Source organism: Rhea pennata, chromosome 8, assembly GCF_028389875.1.
Source record: "Rhea pennata isolate bPtePen1 chromosome 8, bPtePen1.pri, whole genome shotgun sequence".
Classification (NCBI taxonomy): domain Eukaryota; kingdom Metazoa; phylum Chordata; class Aves; order Rheiformes; family Rheidae; genus Rhea; species Rhea pennata.
Genome location: NC_084670.1, coordinates 21359168 through 21371473, shown reverse-complemented (window position 1 = coordinate 21371473; position 12306 = coordinate 21359168). Strand labels below are relative to the sequence as shown.

The 12306-nt window shown below is 42.6% G+C and overlaps 2 protein-coding genes across 14 annotated transcripts in view; one reads left to right on the top strand and one right to left on the bottom strand.

Annotated features, from left to right (window-relative positions):
* FRRS1 (ferric chelate reductase 1) overlaps positions 1 to 9757 on the top strand; it is a 177122-nt gene extending 167365 nt beyond the window's left edge. For 12 of the 13 annotated variants that reach the window (XM_062582149.1, XM_062582150.1, XM_062582152.1 and 9 more), the window contains one exon: positions 2788 to 2805. The gene's annotated coding sequence lies outside the window, so the exon portion shown is untranslated. Of the gene's footprint in view, positions 1 to 2787; positions 2806 to 9729 lie in introns of those variants that run through there. The other variant, XM_062582132.1, reaches the window with a different exon arrangement.
* PLPPR4 (phospholipid phosphatase related 4) overlaps positions 1 to 11176 on the bottom strand; it is a 31719-nt gene extending 20543 nt beyond the window's left edge. The window contains exon 1 of the mRNA XM_062582154.1: positions 11096 to 11176. Coding sequence (XP_062438138.1) covers positions 11096 to 11173 — 78 coding nt within the window. The 5' untranslated portion in view covers positions 11174 to 11176. The remainder of the gene's footprint in view (positions 1 to 11095) is intronic.
* Between the last annotated feature and the right edge of the window lie 1130 nt (positions 11177 to 12306).

Genomic DNA, 12306 nt, shown 5'->3' with positions numbered 1-12306 from the left:
GAAGAGATGGCTCAGAGCAGTTCAGAGGTGGGAGATAAGGTTATCACCCCGGCACTGCTGCACAGGGACGGGCCGTTTTGGGATGCTGGCTTTGGTAGTTCTTCCAGGCGTACTTGTGAGGAGTCAGATTATCCAGGAGCCACAGTGTCAGCACAGTTCACTGACAGTCATATGGTGTTATCTAGTTAATAGGCCACAGACCTTGTACTGAGTTTGCAAGGCCTCAGGACTGAAGACTGTTAAATGCGCTTTTTCTGAACTTGTCTTGATCTGCCAGGAGCATCGTTTTTAGGACACAGGATGCAGTGAAGAGTACATGCATGAGATGATAAGGGCTGGGGCATAAGCTGGCACTGGAGACACTAAGACTATAAACAACTCAAAACTAGTCAGTTAAAGAAATTCAGACCTGCAGCTGCAAATCATCTAACTGATTTTAGGGGTAACAAAGAGTACAAACAAGAAGTATGCAAGAAGCATATACAACATATGTAAACCACACCACATACCGTAAATTGGAGTGTAATGTGAACTGGCAGACCAATAACTAAGCAGTAAGATGTAAAAGCCTGTTAGCAAACATAAAAATGAACCCAAGTAAATGCTAGAGTGAGGAAGTGATCACCATCGCTGTCATACTGCTCCCAACAGAGGATTTGGGATGCTAATTACTTGCTGTACTCCTCTACCAGCCATCAACATTAGGACTTTGAGGGGCAGAGAAGGGGTAAACATAACACTAGGAAAAGGGAAAGATACTAAAAAGTGCGTGTATAACAATCTTAGCTATTATTATTGTTGAGATTTCTTCTATATAGTAATAGTCTTTATTTTTTTTCTTTATTTTCCTGTGATAATTAGACTTGGACTAATAATAATTCTTTGCTTAGACTGTCAAGGTATAAGTTATACTAACAATAAATTGCTAGCTTTATATATTCCCTTTTTTGCCCAGAACAAGATTTCAGGCATAACCAGCCAAGCAGCTATCATTCTTCACTGTGTGCCATTAGGAACAGCATTAATTGTCCTCTACTTCTTCAGATACTGTTATTGCTATTCTTACTAGTTCAGGTCTGGCAGGGAGGAGGTCAAGCCACAGTGGAAAAGTCCTGTTACAAGAGTGGATGGAAACCTAAATAGCACAAAGTTGTCCTTTAGACAGCTCAGCATCTGGGTCACTGACTTTCGCCTCTGGCCTTCCACCAGCCACACACCTCGCTGTTCTGAGTGAAACGCTGAACCCCCTGCCCTGGAGTTAAAACGTAGGACCTTTAACTTTGCCATCCCACAGTGTCTCTGCAGAGCCGTACACTTCTATTTCAAGGTGCTCACTTCTCCTGCAGGCTTTCTGAATAATCAAAGCTTCCCTAAAACTACATTCTCTCCTCAACAACATTTATAGGCAAGTCAGCAGCAACCAAATACTGATGGTTTCCTAAATGACACCATGGTGACAGTGAGGCTCAAACCAGAAGAAAGGCAATAAATAAGCCTCCACAATTTCTTTATTATTTTGAAAAAATATGCAATCTGATACACGAAAGCATTGCAAAACTCTAGGAAAATCATAGCTTCTATAAAGTCCCTTTCTCTAAAACTGTATGCTGGTAGTTACGCATCTGATACGTATATTTGCTAGTATTTAACTAACCAGAGAGTCATATTTAATCATCAAGTGAGCAACATCTTAAAATCCATAGGCTCTGTGAGAGTGCAACCATGGAGCATCACACAGTCAAGTAAAACATCTGAACCTCTGTTCTGCAAGATGCAGTTACGCGACCTCTCTGTTTTACTACAATGCAGTGCAGGCTTTATGTTTTATCAGTGAACTCATATCCGGATCCTGTGCTGTAAAACACTACTGTTGTTGTATTACACTGTGTCACTGTGTTGGCGGCTACCAGCAGACGGTCTTTAAATATGGGCTACAAAAGTAATTATCCTGGGCTATACTTCACTCAGCCTAAGTGAGGGAAAAATGAATTGCCTCTTGTGCAATCATAGTTAAATACTGAAGTCACTGCTCAGTGCACAAGCCAAAATGACTTGATTGGTTTTCCTGGAGACTGGCTGCAAATATAAAGACTGTGGAATTGATTTGTTTTAGCTGCCTTTATATGAAATAATAAGATAGGTGGAGAAAGAGAGAAGCAGTATGTACATGTGCGTGTGTAGCTTTCGGAAGCTAAGATACAATCCGCAAAATGTGGAAAAAAGATAGCATGATTAATCCGCCTGTTGAGAAGGGTTAATGGAAGTCTGATAGGCTATTTGGAGAACAGATTGTTCATATTTGAAAACAAATTTTTTCTTATTTTTAGACTTCGATGGGGAACCAGGCTGGCCAAGTAGTGGAGGCCAAGAAACTGTTAGATCCTTAGGCTGTTCTGCAACCTTTCTGCAGCAGGCAAGGAGTTCCTGAGCATGGGAGCTGCCTCTTGGTGTTTCTCCTGTCTTTTAGGAATCAGGGAATCTTTATAAATAATTAAGCAAATAAACAGGACCACCTCAAAGAGATACCTAGTGAATGCCATCGGTTTATCCTCATTTCAGCCAAGTGCTTTGGAGGACTGTCTATTTACTAATTACATTGTGTTAGCACTGCAAGGCCATAGCACTGTGATAGAGTCTATTAAAATGTATCATGAATGTCACTCCTCATGCCAAGGAATTCATGGTCTAAAAGACAAGGCACAACAGATGGATAAGACAAAAAAAAGAGGCCTGTGGTGGGTTGGAGGAGACAAGGTATTCCTGTTCTTACCCAACTACTAACCTCAGTTACAGTTTTCAACGGCCGTTGTCCTGTTACACTCTGCTGTATGCTTCACTAAAGACAGGAGGAGAGACTTGAAGGAGAACAGGTCTCTTATCTTGACAGAAATGAGGTCATTACTATGATGTCTGAACATCTTTCAGGAACAGGGTAAGCAGAAAAAATGGTGCCTTTCTTACACAACTGTTTTCTATTCAACCCCATGAAGTAATATTTGCATTGTGATTATGTGAACATGAATGTTGTATTACATACTTCTCTTGTGAAGATTAGTCATGAAAAGTTGGCAGGGTTCTGGTTAACTTCAGCAGGTATTTGAGTTCATGCTTAGTTTGGAAAGTATTGCTGAATACTTTGAAATATACAAAGACAGGGGAATGATACAACTTACAGTAATCCCAAATGTTTATGATATTTTGCTAAAAGATGTCCATAGAAAAGTTAGAGACTGAACTGGAGTGGATTCCAGCAATTATTTTGTATTGTTGTTATTTTCATATATCTAAGTAATTATCCAGCCTGGTTATGAAACCTAATGCAAGTGAGAGCTGAAGCATCTGAGTTCTAGGTGCTCTTCAGCATCTCCGATTAATACAAGACACCAGATTTCTTTCATGCACTGCGATTTGCAAGAATGAAACTTGATTCCAAACTTGCTCTAGTGGGACCAGAGTCAGTTCCTGGCAACATATTTGAAGTAACTTTAAAACAAAAGATTTGATTATAGTATTTACCTGCAGGAAATGTTTCTCTCTGATTAAGTCATGTACACTAACAGAGAGGTTACTGATGGACAGCAAAGGCTGCAGCTGTCACACAATTCAGACTGGTCCTATTCCCTTTTTCAAAACTGATGAACATTTTATTACTGGAGACAGACCCTGATTTTGCAAATTATTCCTTGTGGGGTACACATGGATGCTCGTTCAAGATTGGGCTCTCTTCATGGTAGCAATATTATGCCTTTAAATAGAATTATTTAAAGACGAAAACAAATGTTCCTGCATCTTTTTATTGGACCCTTGGGAACCAGCTATATTAAACAGATGGAATGTAGCAGGAAGGACAGGAGTATTTGCTCTCCTCACTGCTCAAATCTGCCTGTTGCAGCTGCTGGCTGGGAGACTGCTGGCTGCTCTGAATTCGTTGCTCAGAGCTGCATTTGCAGCCATCTCTATGATGGGAAAAAAAAGAAAAAAAAAAAAAAAAAGAAGAAAATAAGAAGGACCCAGTTCTGATTCTGTCCAAGCTTGCCCAAATGCTGCCATTTTCTCTTTGCTTTCTACAATCTGTGGGCTCTTCTGCAGTGTCCTCATTGCCATACCAGTACTAGACCCTCACCAAGACTGCTGTGATGAGCTGGGATTAAGACTCAAGTTTACTTGCATTGTAGACTAGGCTATCATGAGGATTTTTAAGAGATGGTATACGATGGGTGTAGAATGGGGAACCTACCCTCTTCCCCTGCTTGTTCTGAAAGAACAGTTAGGTTTGTAGATATGTTTGTTTTGCTTTAAACAGAATTCTTAACCCCCTCATGCTTGAAAGAGAAGCCATACTCTGAAATTTGAGTCTATATGAAGGGGATCTTTTTTTTTTTTTTTTTTTTAATTTTTCTTTCTGAACTCCAGTTCCTGCTGCTTCTTGCACCTTTTCTGGATGCAGGTTTCATCTGGCTCAAGGCTGTAAAGAACTGGTCTTTTCTGTAAAGGATTTTTACCTCACCCTTATCTAAGTTTTGTGTATGATGTGATAGTCTTTCTTCTCCCAGATTTAACTCTGTTGGATTTAATTTGAACTCCCAATTTGGTATCCCAGGTGCCATAGAAATCTATTTTCATTACCATTTTTGTAGAATTAAATTATCCCTAATTTCAGCATTGATTTTAGAGTTTAATTGAATTGTTCTGCTACTGCCAATTAGATTGTAGCTTTAGAAATACAACAGATATCTAAGTATATCTCCTCAAACCTCTTGATCTTTTGCCCAGACTTAATGGAAAACCTCTCACAATGTGTAAGACCAAAACAATGTATAAGTGATGAAATTCCTATTAATTTCCAGAAATTTCAAACTCATGCAGAATACATAATAATCCTAAAAGTGCTTATTTGTTTTCATACCTGTGTATGAAGTAGCAATTACACAGAGAGAAAGCAAGCAAATAAAATTGTTAACAAAAGTATTTTAAGGCAGGAATAATCTAAAAATACTTCTAAGAGATATCAATTTCATTAAGAACATAAATATAAAGCAAACCCTTATGCAGAAGTTCTACAACATATGAAAAAAATAGCAGGAGCACCTTTCTTTTTGCTCTGACTTCAAATATAACTGATGATTAATTGTATTATGTAATTAATTATACAATTAATTAATGAGTAAGTATAATCTATAACTAATTATAAAAAATGCAGTTAGGGTTAGCACTGACTGTTCATTACAAAATTTCTGCTGTAAAGTTAAGGTGAATCAAGAAAAGTGACATTTCAAAAAAGTGGTTGTTTTCAGGTCAGAGCATTACCAAATTTCAGCTAGAGGTTTACTCAAAACCTATCTGCAGCAGACAAAACTGCTAATCCCTACAAAATACTATGATTTATTCTGCTCTCCCAAATCCACTGGTTTCCATGCATACCAAAAGCAAACCAACCAACCAACCCACCCTGTGGGTTGCAGCCCTTCTCCGGGGGTTACTCCCATGCTCTTGTGCAACTTCACTATTTGCTAGTTTTCTCTCTGGTGACAGCCTTAGCGCTGTCCTGAACCCTCCCGTTTCATTCCTCTTTTCTGCTTATCTTTTGCCAGAAGCTGTTAGTGTGCAGGCTCTACAGCTCTTCTGTACCCCTAGAGATGATGGGGAGGTTGCAACATTGTTGGCTTTGCCAATGAATGCTGTTCTTGCTTTGAACGAGCAGTCGTCTCAGGCCCAAGACTGCCCCTGACTGTTTTGAGGGTGGTCTCTAATGCCGTGTTATGAATAAAACTGACATCTACCTTTATGAGTCAGCCATGGCATAAGGTCAGCTTAATGAGCAGACTATTAAGTGTATTTCTCTTCTTTCCCCTACCTCACACATAGCTGACTCTTTTGAGATAAAAAGACAATGTATGTAGGAAGTATTACACTACTTTCACAGTCTCCTGCTGCAGTATGGGGATAACTTCAGCTTCTATAGTTTTTTTCCCCCCAAGACTAATTTAAGCATAACAGAAAACATACATAGAGAAAAATATGACTACCTTGTGCCTCTAGGAAACAGTTGTGTAGTTTAGCTCTTACACTAGCATACTAACATCCTGTTCTTAGGAAGACTTAAACCTATAACCTGTTCTCTCCACACGCTGCTTCTAATCACTGAACTTCCCTTGAATAGTCATGTCTCTTGCAGTCATGCCTGTACACAGACTTGCAGGTAACTAAGTGCATAATTTAAATGTGGTGGTTCACACATGGCTGAATAGCTGAAAAAATCCAGGTGTGTCTGAGAAGTGGCACTGAGCTACCTAGTGATTTGTACAAACATTTGACATTTCAAACCTAGCTCTGTCAGTATGTATTAGAAACAAATGAAAATAGAGCATCTGGTGCTGAGACATAGTGAACACTTACTGCACAGCATTTATTTCAATGGCAGTTGATGACCTGCTGGAGTCCTACAACTATAACAGATCTTTGCTTTCTGCTAGGACCACTGTCATGAGAATTCCAGCTCATATGTGGACCAACAAAGGTAAGCAGTAAAACCAATATTGAAAGGCACATTCCCAAGCAGTCTAGGCTTGATTAATTCCCATTTGTGCCTTGGAAAGCCTAGGAAGAGAGCTACCTCTATCTGTATGCCTGCTCCATACACAGGAGTCTAGAGGACAAGGTGAGGAACAAATTTAAATGTGCAGTGGTCATTCTCTCTGAAATGTCTCCTATCATACTCCCTGAAAGTTAAGCAACCAACAAATGGAAACTATGCCACAGGAACAAAACATTCAGAGGCCAGATCTTTACCTGGAGAATAAGTGCATCAAGTGACTCAGACTGACAACACTTGGGCTTTTGCATTCCCACATCCTGGGCAGAAGGTGAAGCATTAGTGCCACTGAAGTCAAAAGCAAGATTCATAGTAACTTCTGTAAAACTAGGATTTAAACCAAAAGTTTCTGAAGCAGGAGCATGTGTGTGAAGAAGAAAAACAACCACGGACCTTCAATGAGACAGTTGTTTTCCTTTACCAAGGAGAAATGTATCTATCTGTTCTGCCTCTGCAAGTGTGCCCATTCTCCCAGGAACATAAAGTGCATAAACCTGGGAGTTTTCCAGACACATATTTAAAATGTGAGACATGCAAATTTCATCTGTAAATGAATTTATTCATGATATACTCTGAATATGCTGAAGAGAAACAGGCAGGTAACAAACAGCAGAACTTCTTCCAGGAATATCCAATTTCTTTCTCTCAGAGGCTTATAGACTTTTTACCATGAAAATTAATTTCCGCTAGACCAGAGGGAGTTTGAATTTCCATGGCAAGTTTTTCCTTTCTCAGCTATGAAAATGAAGCTCAGATTATCCACTCAGTCTACAAGAGCCTAAAAGCCACAAACATAATTAGAAATAGGATAGGCTAGACTGCCTGGTAGTGCTGATTACTACACACTTCAGGTGAGCAGTATGCCACATAAGGCAAGCTAAAACTATTCAGCTCTCAGGAGTGTGCGCCGAGTATTTTAAAATAACCTTTAATACATACTTTTGATATATACAATAAATCATCAAGGTTTTACTTTATGAACCATGAAACTGAAAACTTATTATTAGAAATGTGTTACGCTGTATTTCATAATGCTCATTTATAACCCCCATATATTTTTCAGAAGCTCCATTTCTTCTTTTCATTTTTATATTTCCCTTTTATTTCTGTGTCTTCTAAAGCTCTTTAGATTTCCTGTGTAAATGAGGAATAGCTCTAGTGAAAACGGTGATCTGAAGAAGGGCATATTGGGTTTATGCTGGAACTTTGTTATTTAAATCTGTTAGTTTGAATTATTCTTAATTTAGATTGAAATCAAATTCAGGCCCAGAGTATTTCCTTTAAAGTTGACCATCAATTGGCATGCATGAAGTTCATGTAATCATATTTTATCACTCCTGGAAGTTCCAGTCAACAAACATATTTACTAGTAAGAGTAGTCTCACTCATAACATATTCGTAAGGATCATAATAGTGGAAAAACTCATTGTCAGGGCTGTAAGTATTTGTATGATGCTAATTCAAAAGATCAGGTTCTTCTAAAACAGAGAATCTGTCTTTACTTATTCTGCATGCCTAAAATACCAGTTGCAACTGATTTTTTTTCCTTCCTTAACTGTATAACAACTTTCATTTGTATAACATAGACATGTCCCTCTCCTACTGCTGAATTTCCATTTCCTCTTTGTCCCAAAATCCTTTTTATACTTCTTTCCTTTTGTCTAGTATTTGAGCGCAAAACCAGTACCATCTTTTAATGTATTTTGTAAACAATATGCTTTTTCTTTGGCCTAGATCCTCAGTGTGCTGTGATGTATTTAAATGCAAAGTAGAAATGAGCAGGCCCTAATTTTCTTGTTTGAGTGTGCAAAATGATGTTATATATTGCTTAGTTGCAATTCAGACTTGGGAGGGTCTGTTCGCTCTAAATGGGACAGGGGAAATAAAGAAGAGTGAATGGCAGAAGAAAAAAAACATAAAACGACTGAAGGCATTTAAAGGAAAGAGGCTGAAAGCTTGTTTCCCATCATTCATTCAACCATATGTTCATGAAATTAAAAGCTTTAAAATAATGTGCTGTTATATAAATTTAGAGAGCCTTAGTTAAGTTGCTAAGTTTTGTTTCTAAATAGTTGGCTTTTGTTGGATCTCAGTAGGAACTTCTTGCTTGCAAAAGAACAGAGTAATGCCAGTCAACCACACAGGGTGACCCCTCCATCCATTACACTTGGGAATTTCGAATGACAATAAAATTAACTCTGATTAAATCTCTCTTTATGGGGTACAACTCTACCTCTAGTTCTCCTTGAGCCAATCACAGTGGAAGAATCTAAGCCATAATTCCCTCCTCCTGATGCTGCTGAAGTGCTGGTATCCTTCTCTGCTACTAAGCTCTAGGAAGACATTCTCTTTAGTCCAGTTAGAATTAGTGCACATGTGGATGTATGCAAAGTGGATGTTCCCAAGAAACACAAGGTTTCTCTCCAGATACTATCTGAATTGCTGTCATCCTTTTACCCAAGTGACCTGTATCCTCACTTAGAATGTGGGAAATGCGTTCAAATCCTGCTGCTGACTAATGGGAGAGGACTGATAGCTCACCAAAGACTTTCCTCATCAATGTATGCTGGCAGGTGTATTGCACTTAGTTTTTCCTCTCTATGTTGTTTTAACTTGTATTGAATACCTAAATATATATTGCCCCAAGGGGAGACATAACTCCACAGTTCAATAAATCAGTCCTGGCGGGGAAGGGCTTAAATTCTGCTCCTGTGAATGAATAATACAGAAATGCCAGAAGTTCACTGGGAGCCCTTAGGATGGCGACTCCCTCTCAGTGCCACTGGATGATGAAGAGATTTTGTAGTGTTGATCTCCACCTCTTCTTAAATCTACCTGTGAACAGTTTACTGAAGATCTCAGAGAGACCACACCAGAGTGGAGAACTCACATGCTTCATGTGTAAACTACACACAAAGCTCAGCCTAATTTCTTCATCACTTGCAGAATCATTTGTCTTATTCCTTGTAACAGCCACAGGGAGCTTCTAGGGGAACTACAAGTATGGAATTAATATTACATAAGACAACTCTTGAACAGCAGGCACACATTTTGTGCTGCTGTCTGTAATTCACCCATCTTGCTGCAGGCCAAACCAAAGCCTACCAAACAGCACTGTTATTTTTTTTGTCTTGCAGGATCTCTACAGAGCCCCCTGTGTGAGAAATTCACCCAACCTGAGTGAGGCCCATTGATCTTTCCTGTTCAGAACCTAAAAACATGAAAGAGAGCCCACAGAGTGAGGAAGGCTGATGAGACCCTAGCTTTTTTAAGGGCTTCTCCAAGCTCTTCTCCCTCTGGTACAAAGCTAATGTAAGTTATATGGCATAGCAAGATTTTTTCATCAAAAGGCTTTTCCTAAGTGGGCCTAGTTACACAGATAGGATGTATGCCTGATACCTTGATAGAAACCACCTCTGCAAAGCTTTACACTAGGTATTACTTATTTTGAGCTAGTGCCTAACCATGACCTGGTAACTACAGACAGCCTAAGGAACAGAAAGACCTCACTGTTACCTAAAATCCCATCTTGACATGACCCCTTCTGCATACCAGAGAACCACCAAAGCACTTCAAATAGATCTGAAAGATAAGATTTTTCCTGTTTTCCCTCAATTTTCCTTTTTTTAGTATTTTTATATCTTATACATTTTAAATATCATAGATAATTTTATATCCTTCTTTAATTAATTCTTACACCCTATTTTACCATTAAAGTTCTTCACAATATTTTCACACTATGCCTCTAAGGTAAGTTATTGAGCACTTCAAAGTGCCTCAGTTACTCCCCTAAGTGGGGTCATCTGAAACACTTTGCCCATCCATAAGGTGTAGTTACCTCACACTTACTGCTGTAGCATTAGACAGAAAATTGGCGTGATGTGATTTTGAGGCTTAAACAGTGCTTCATGACCTCACGATCCGCGAGAAGTGCGTAAACAGCTGCGCTTTCGAAGGAGGCTGCATGCCTCCAAGTGACACAGGAGCGGCGAGTGTCTGCAACTCCACCTGCTACCATCTGAGCAGCCGCGGTAGGTTTCTCTATTTAAGACCTGCCGAGAGCCTCATTCCATTTTCAAAACAGTCATTTTTAGCTCTAGTGGGGGAAGCACATAATCCAGGGGTCAGTTAAAACATACTGCTGATTACCATTTTGCAAGCATCTCTGTTTTGCTAGGCAGTCCCTTACGAACGTGATTTATATTCTACCAAAAAAAGCAATCGGTGTTTGCCCAAAGCCTGTCACGAAACATGTCCTCCTCTGGAGAGGATGCTGTGTACGTAGCACGGTTCAGCTCATTTTCCGAGCCCCTCTTAGCCACAATTCCCACTTAAAACGGCTGCAGAGAGGGGGCGAATTGATGCCGGCTGTCCGTAGCACCGGCGGGCTTCGCCACCGACTTCGGGAAGCGGCAGAGCCTCAAGAGGGGTTTGCCGAGGGAGCCGCGCTCCGCGCCCCCCGCGCCCAGCCCCCCGCCCGGCTCGCCCCAGGCGGCCGCTCACCTCCACGAAGTAGAAGCAGGGCAGGAGGGTGACGCTGTCCTTGGTCACTTTGCCCTTCTGCCGCTCCTTCGCGGACATGCTGGCTGCCGCCGGGAGCCGCGGGCCGGCCGGCCGGGCGCTCCGGGCGGCGGCCGCGGGGCAGCGCGCTCCCCGGCGCTCACAGCCGCCGCCGCGGCGCCTCCTCCGCCCGCCGGGCCGCCGCCGCCGCCGCCGCGATGGCTCCCGCCGCCGCCGCCCCGCTGGCGCGTCCCCTGCGCCGGCGGCCGCGGCCCGCCCCGCCGCGCACGGGCCTGACGTCAGGAAAGGCGCTCGGCGGGCAGGGGGAAGAGGCCCGGCTGCGGGCGGGGGGCTCCTCCGGCCGCCTTAACTCCTTCGCTCCCGCCTCCTGGCGGGCAGGGACCGGGGGAGGCGGCGGGGCGGGGCGGGGCGCCGCGCCTGCAAGGTAGGGGGCACGGCGGGCGGGGCGGAGCGCGAGGGCGGCGGCCGCGCCCCCGCCGCAGCAGGCGGGGAGCGCCCCGCCCGCCGCCCAGCCAGGCACCTGTCCCGGGCGAGAGCCCCGCCCCGCCCCGCGCCGCGCCGCGCCGCGCCAGGGCTGCGGCCCCGGAGGGAGGGCGGCTCCGCGCTGCCGCCGCCCGCGCGGGGCCGGAGGCGCGCGCCGCCCGTTGGGGGGCGGAGTTCAAATCCTAACGGTCCGCCGAGGTAACGCTCGCGAGCCGCGCGCTGAGGCGGCCGGAGGGGACGGTGCTGGACGAGCCTTAGCAGCCTCGCGGGGCCGGTGAGCGGTTTGCAGTTGGCAGTTACTCTGCCAGAACCCACCAGCAGTTTCTTCTTTTCCCTCTTTTTTTTTTTTTTTTTTTTTTCCTTTTTTCTGTGGATTTTTTTTGAGTGTATCAGATGTGACAGTGCACTGCTGGATCACGTAGGTGGCTAGGTACCTGGCACCAGGTTAGTCTTCAGGAAGTTTCTATTAAATGTGAGCGTGTTTCTGCTGGAGAGATCACATAATTTGCAGGCCTCATCTGTTGGTATAATTGCTTCCTCTGTTAGAGCGATCTATAATTCATTGTTGCATTCAGTAGAAAAAGAGCATTTTATAAGTTGCTTAGACAGAATTTGAGTTAATTATTCTTGGCTACAAATGCTTGTGTTCCCCAAACTGGACCCTCTTGAGTATGTTTCACACAACACAGCTGATTCTGCATCAGGCCTGG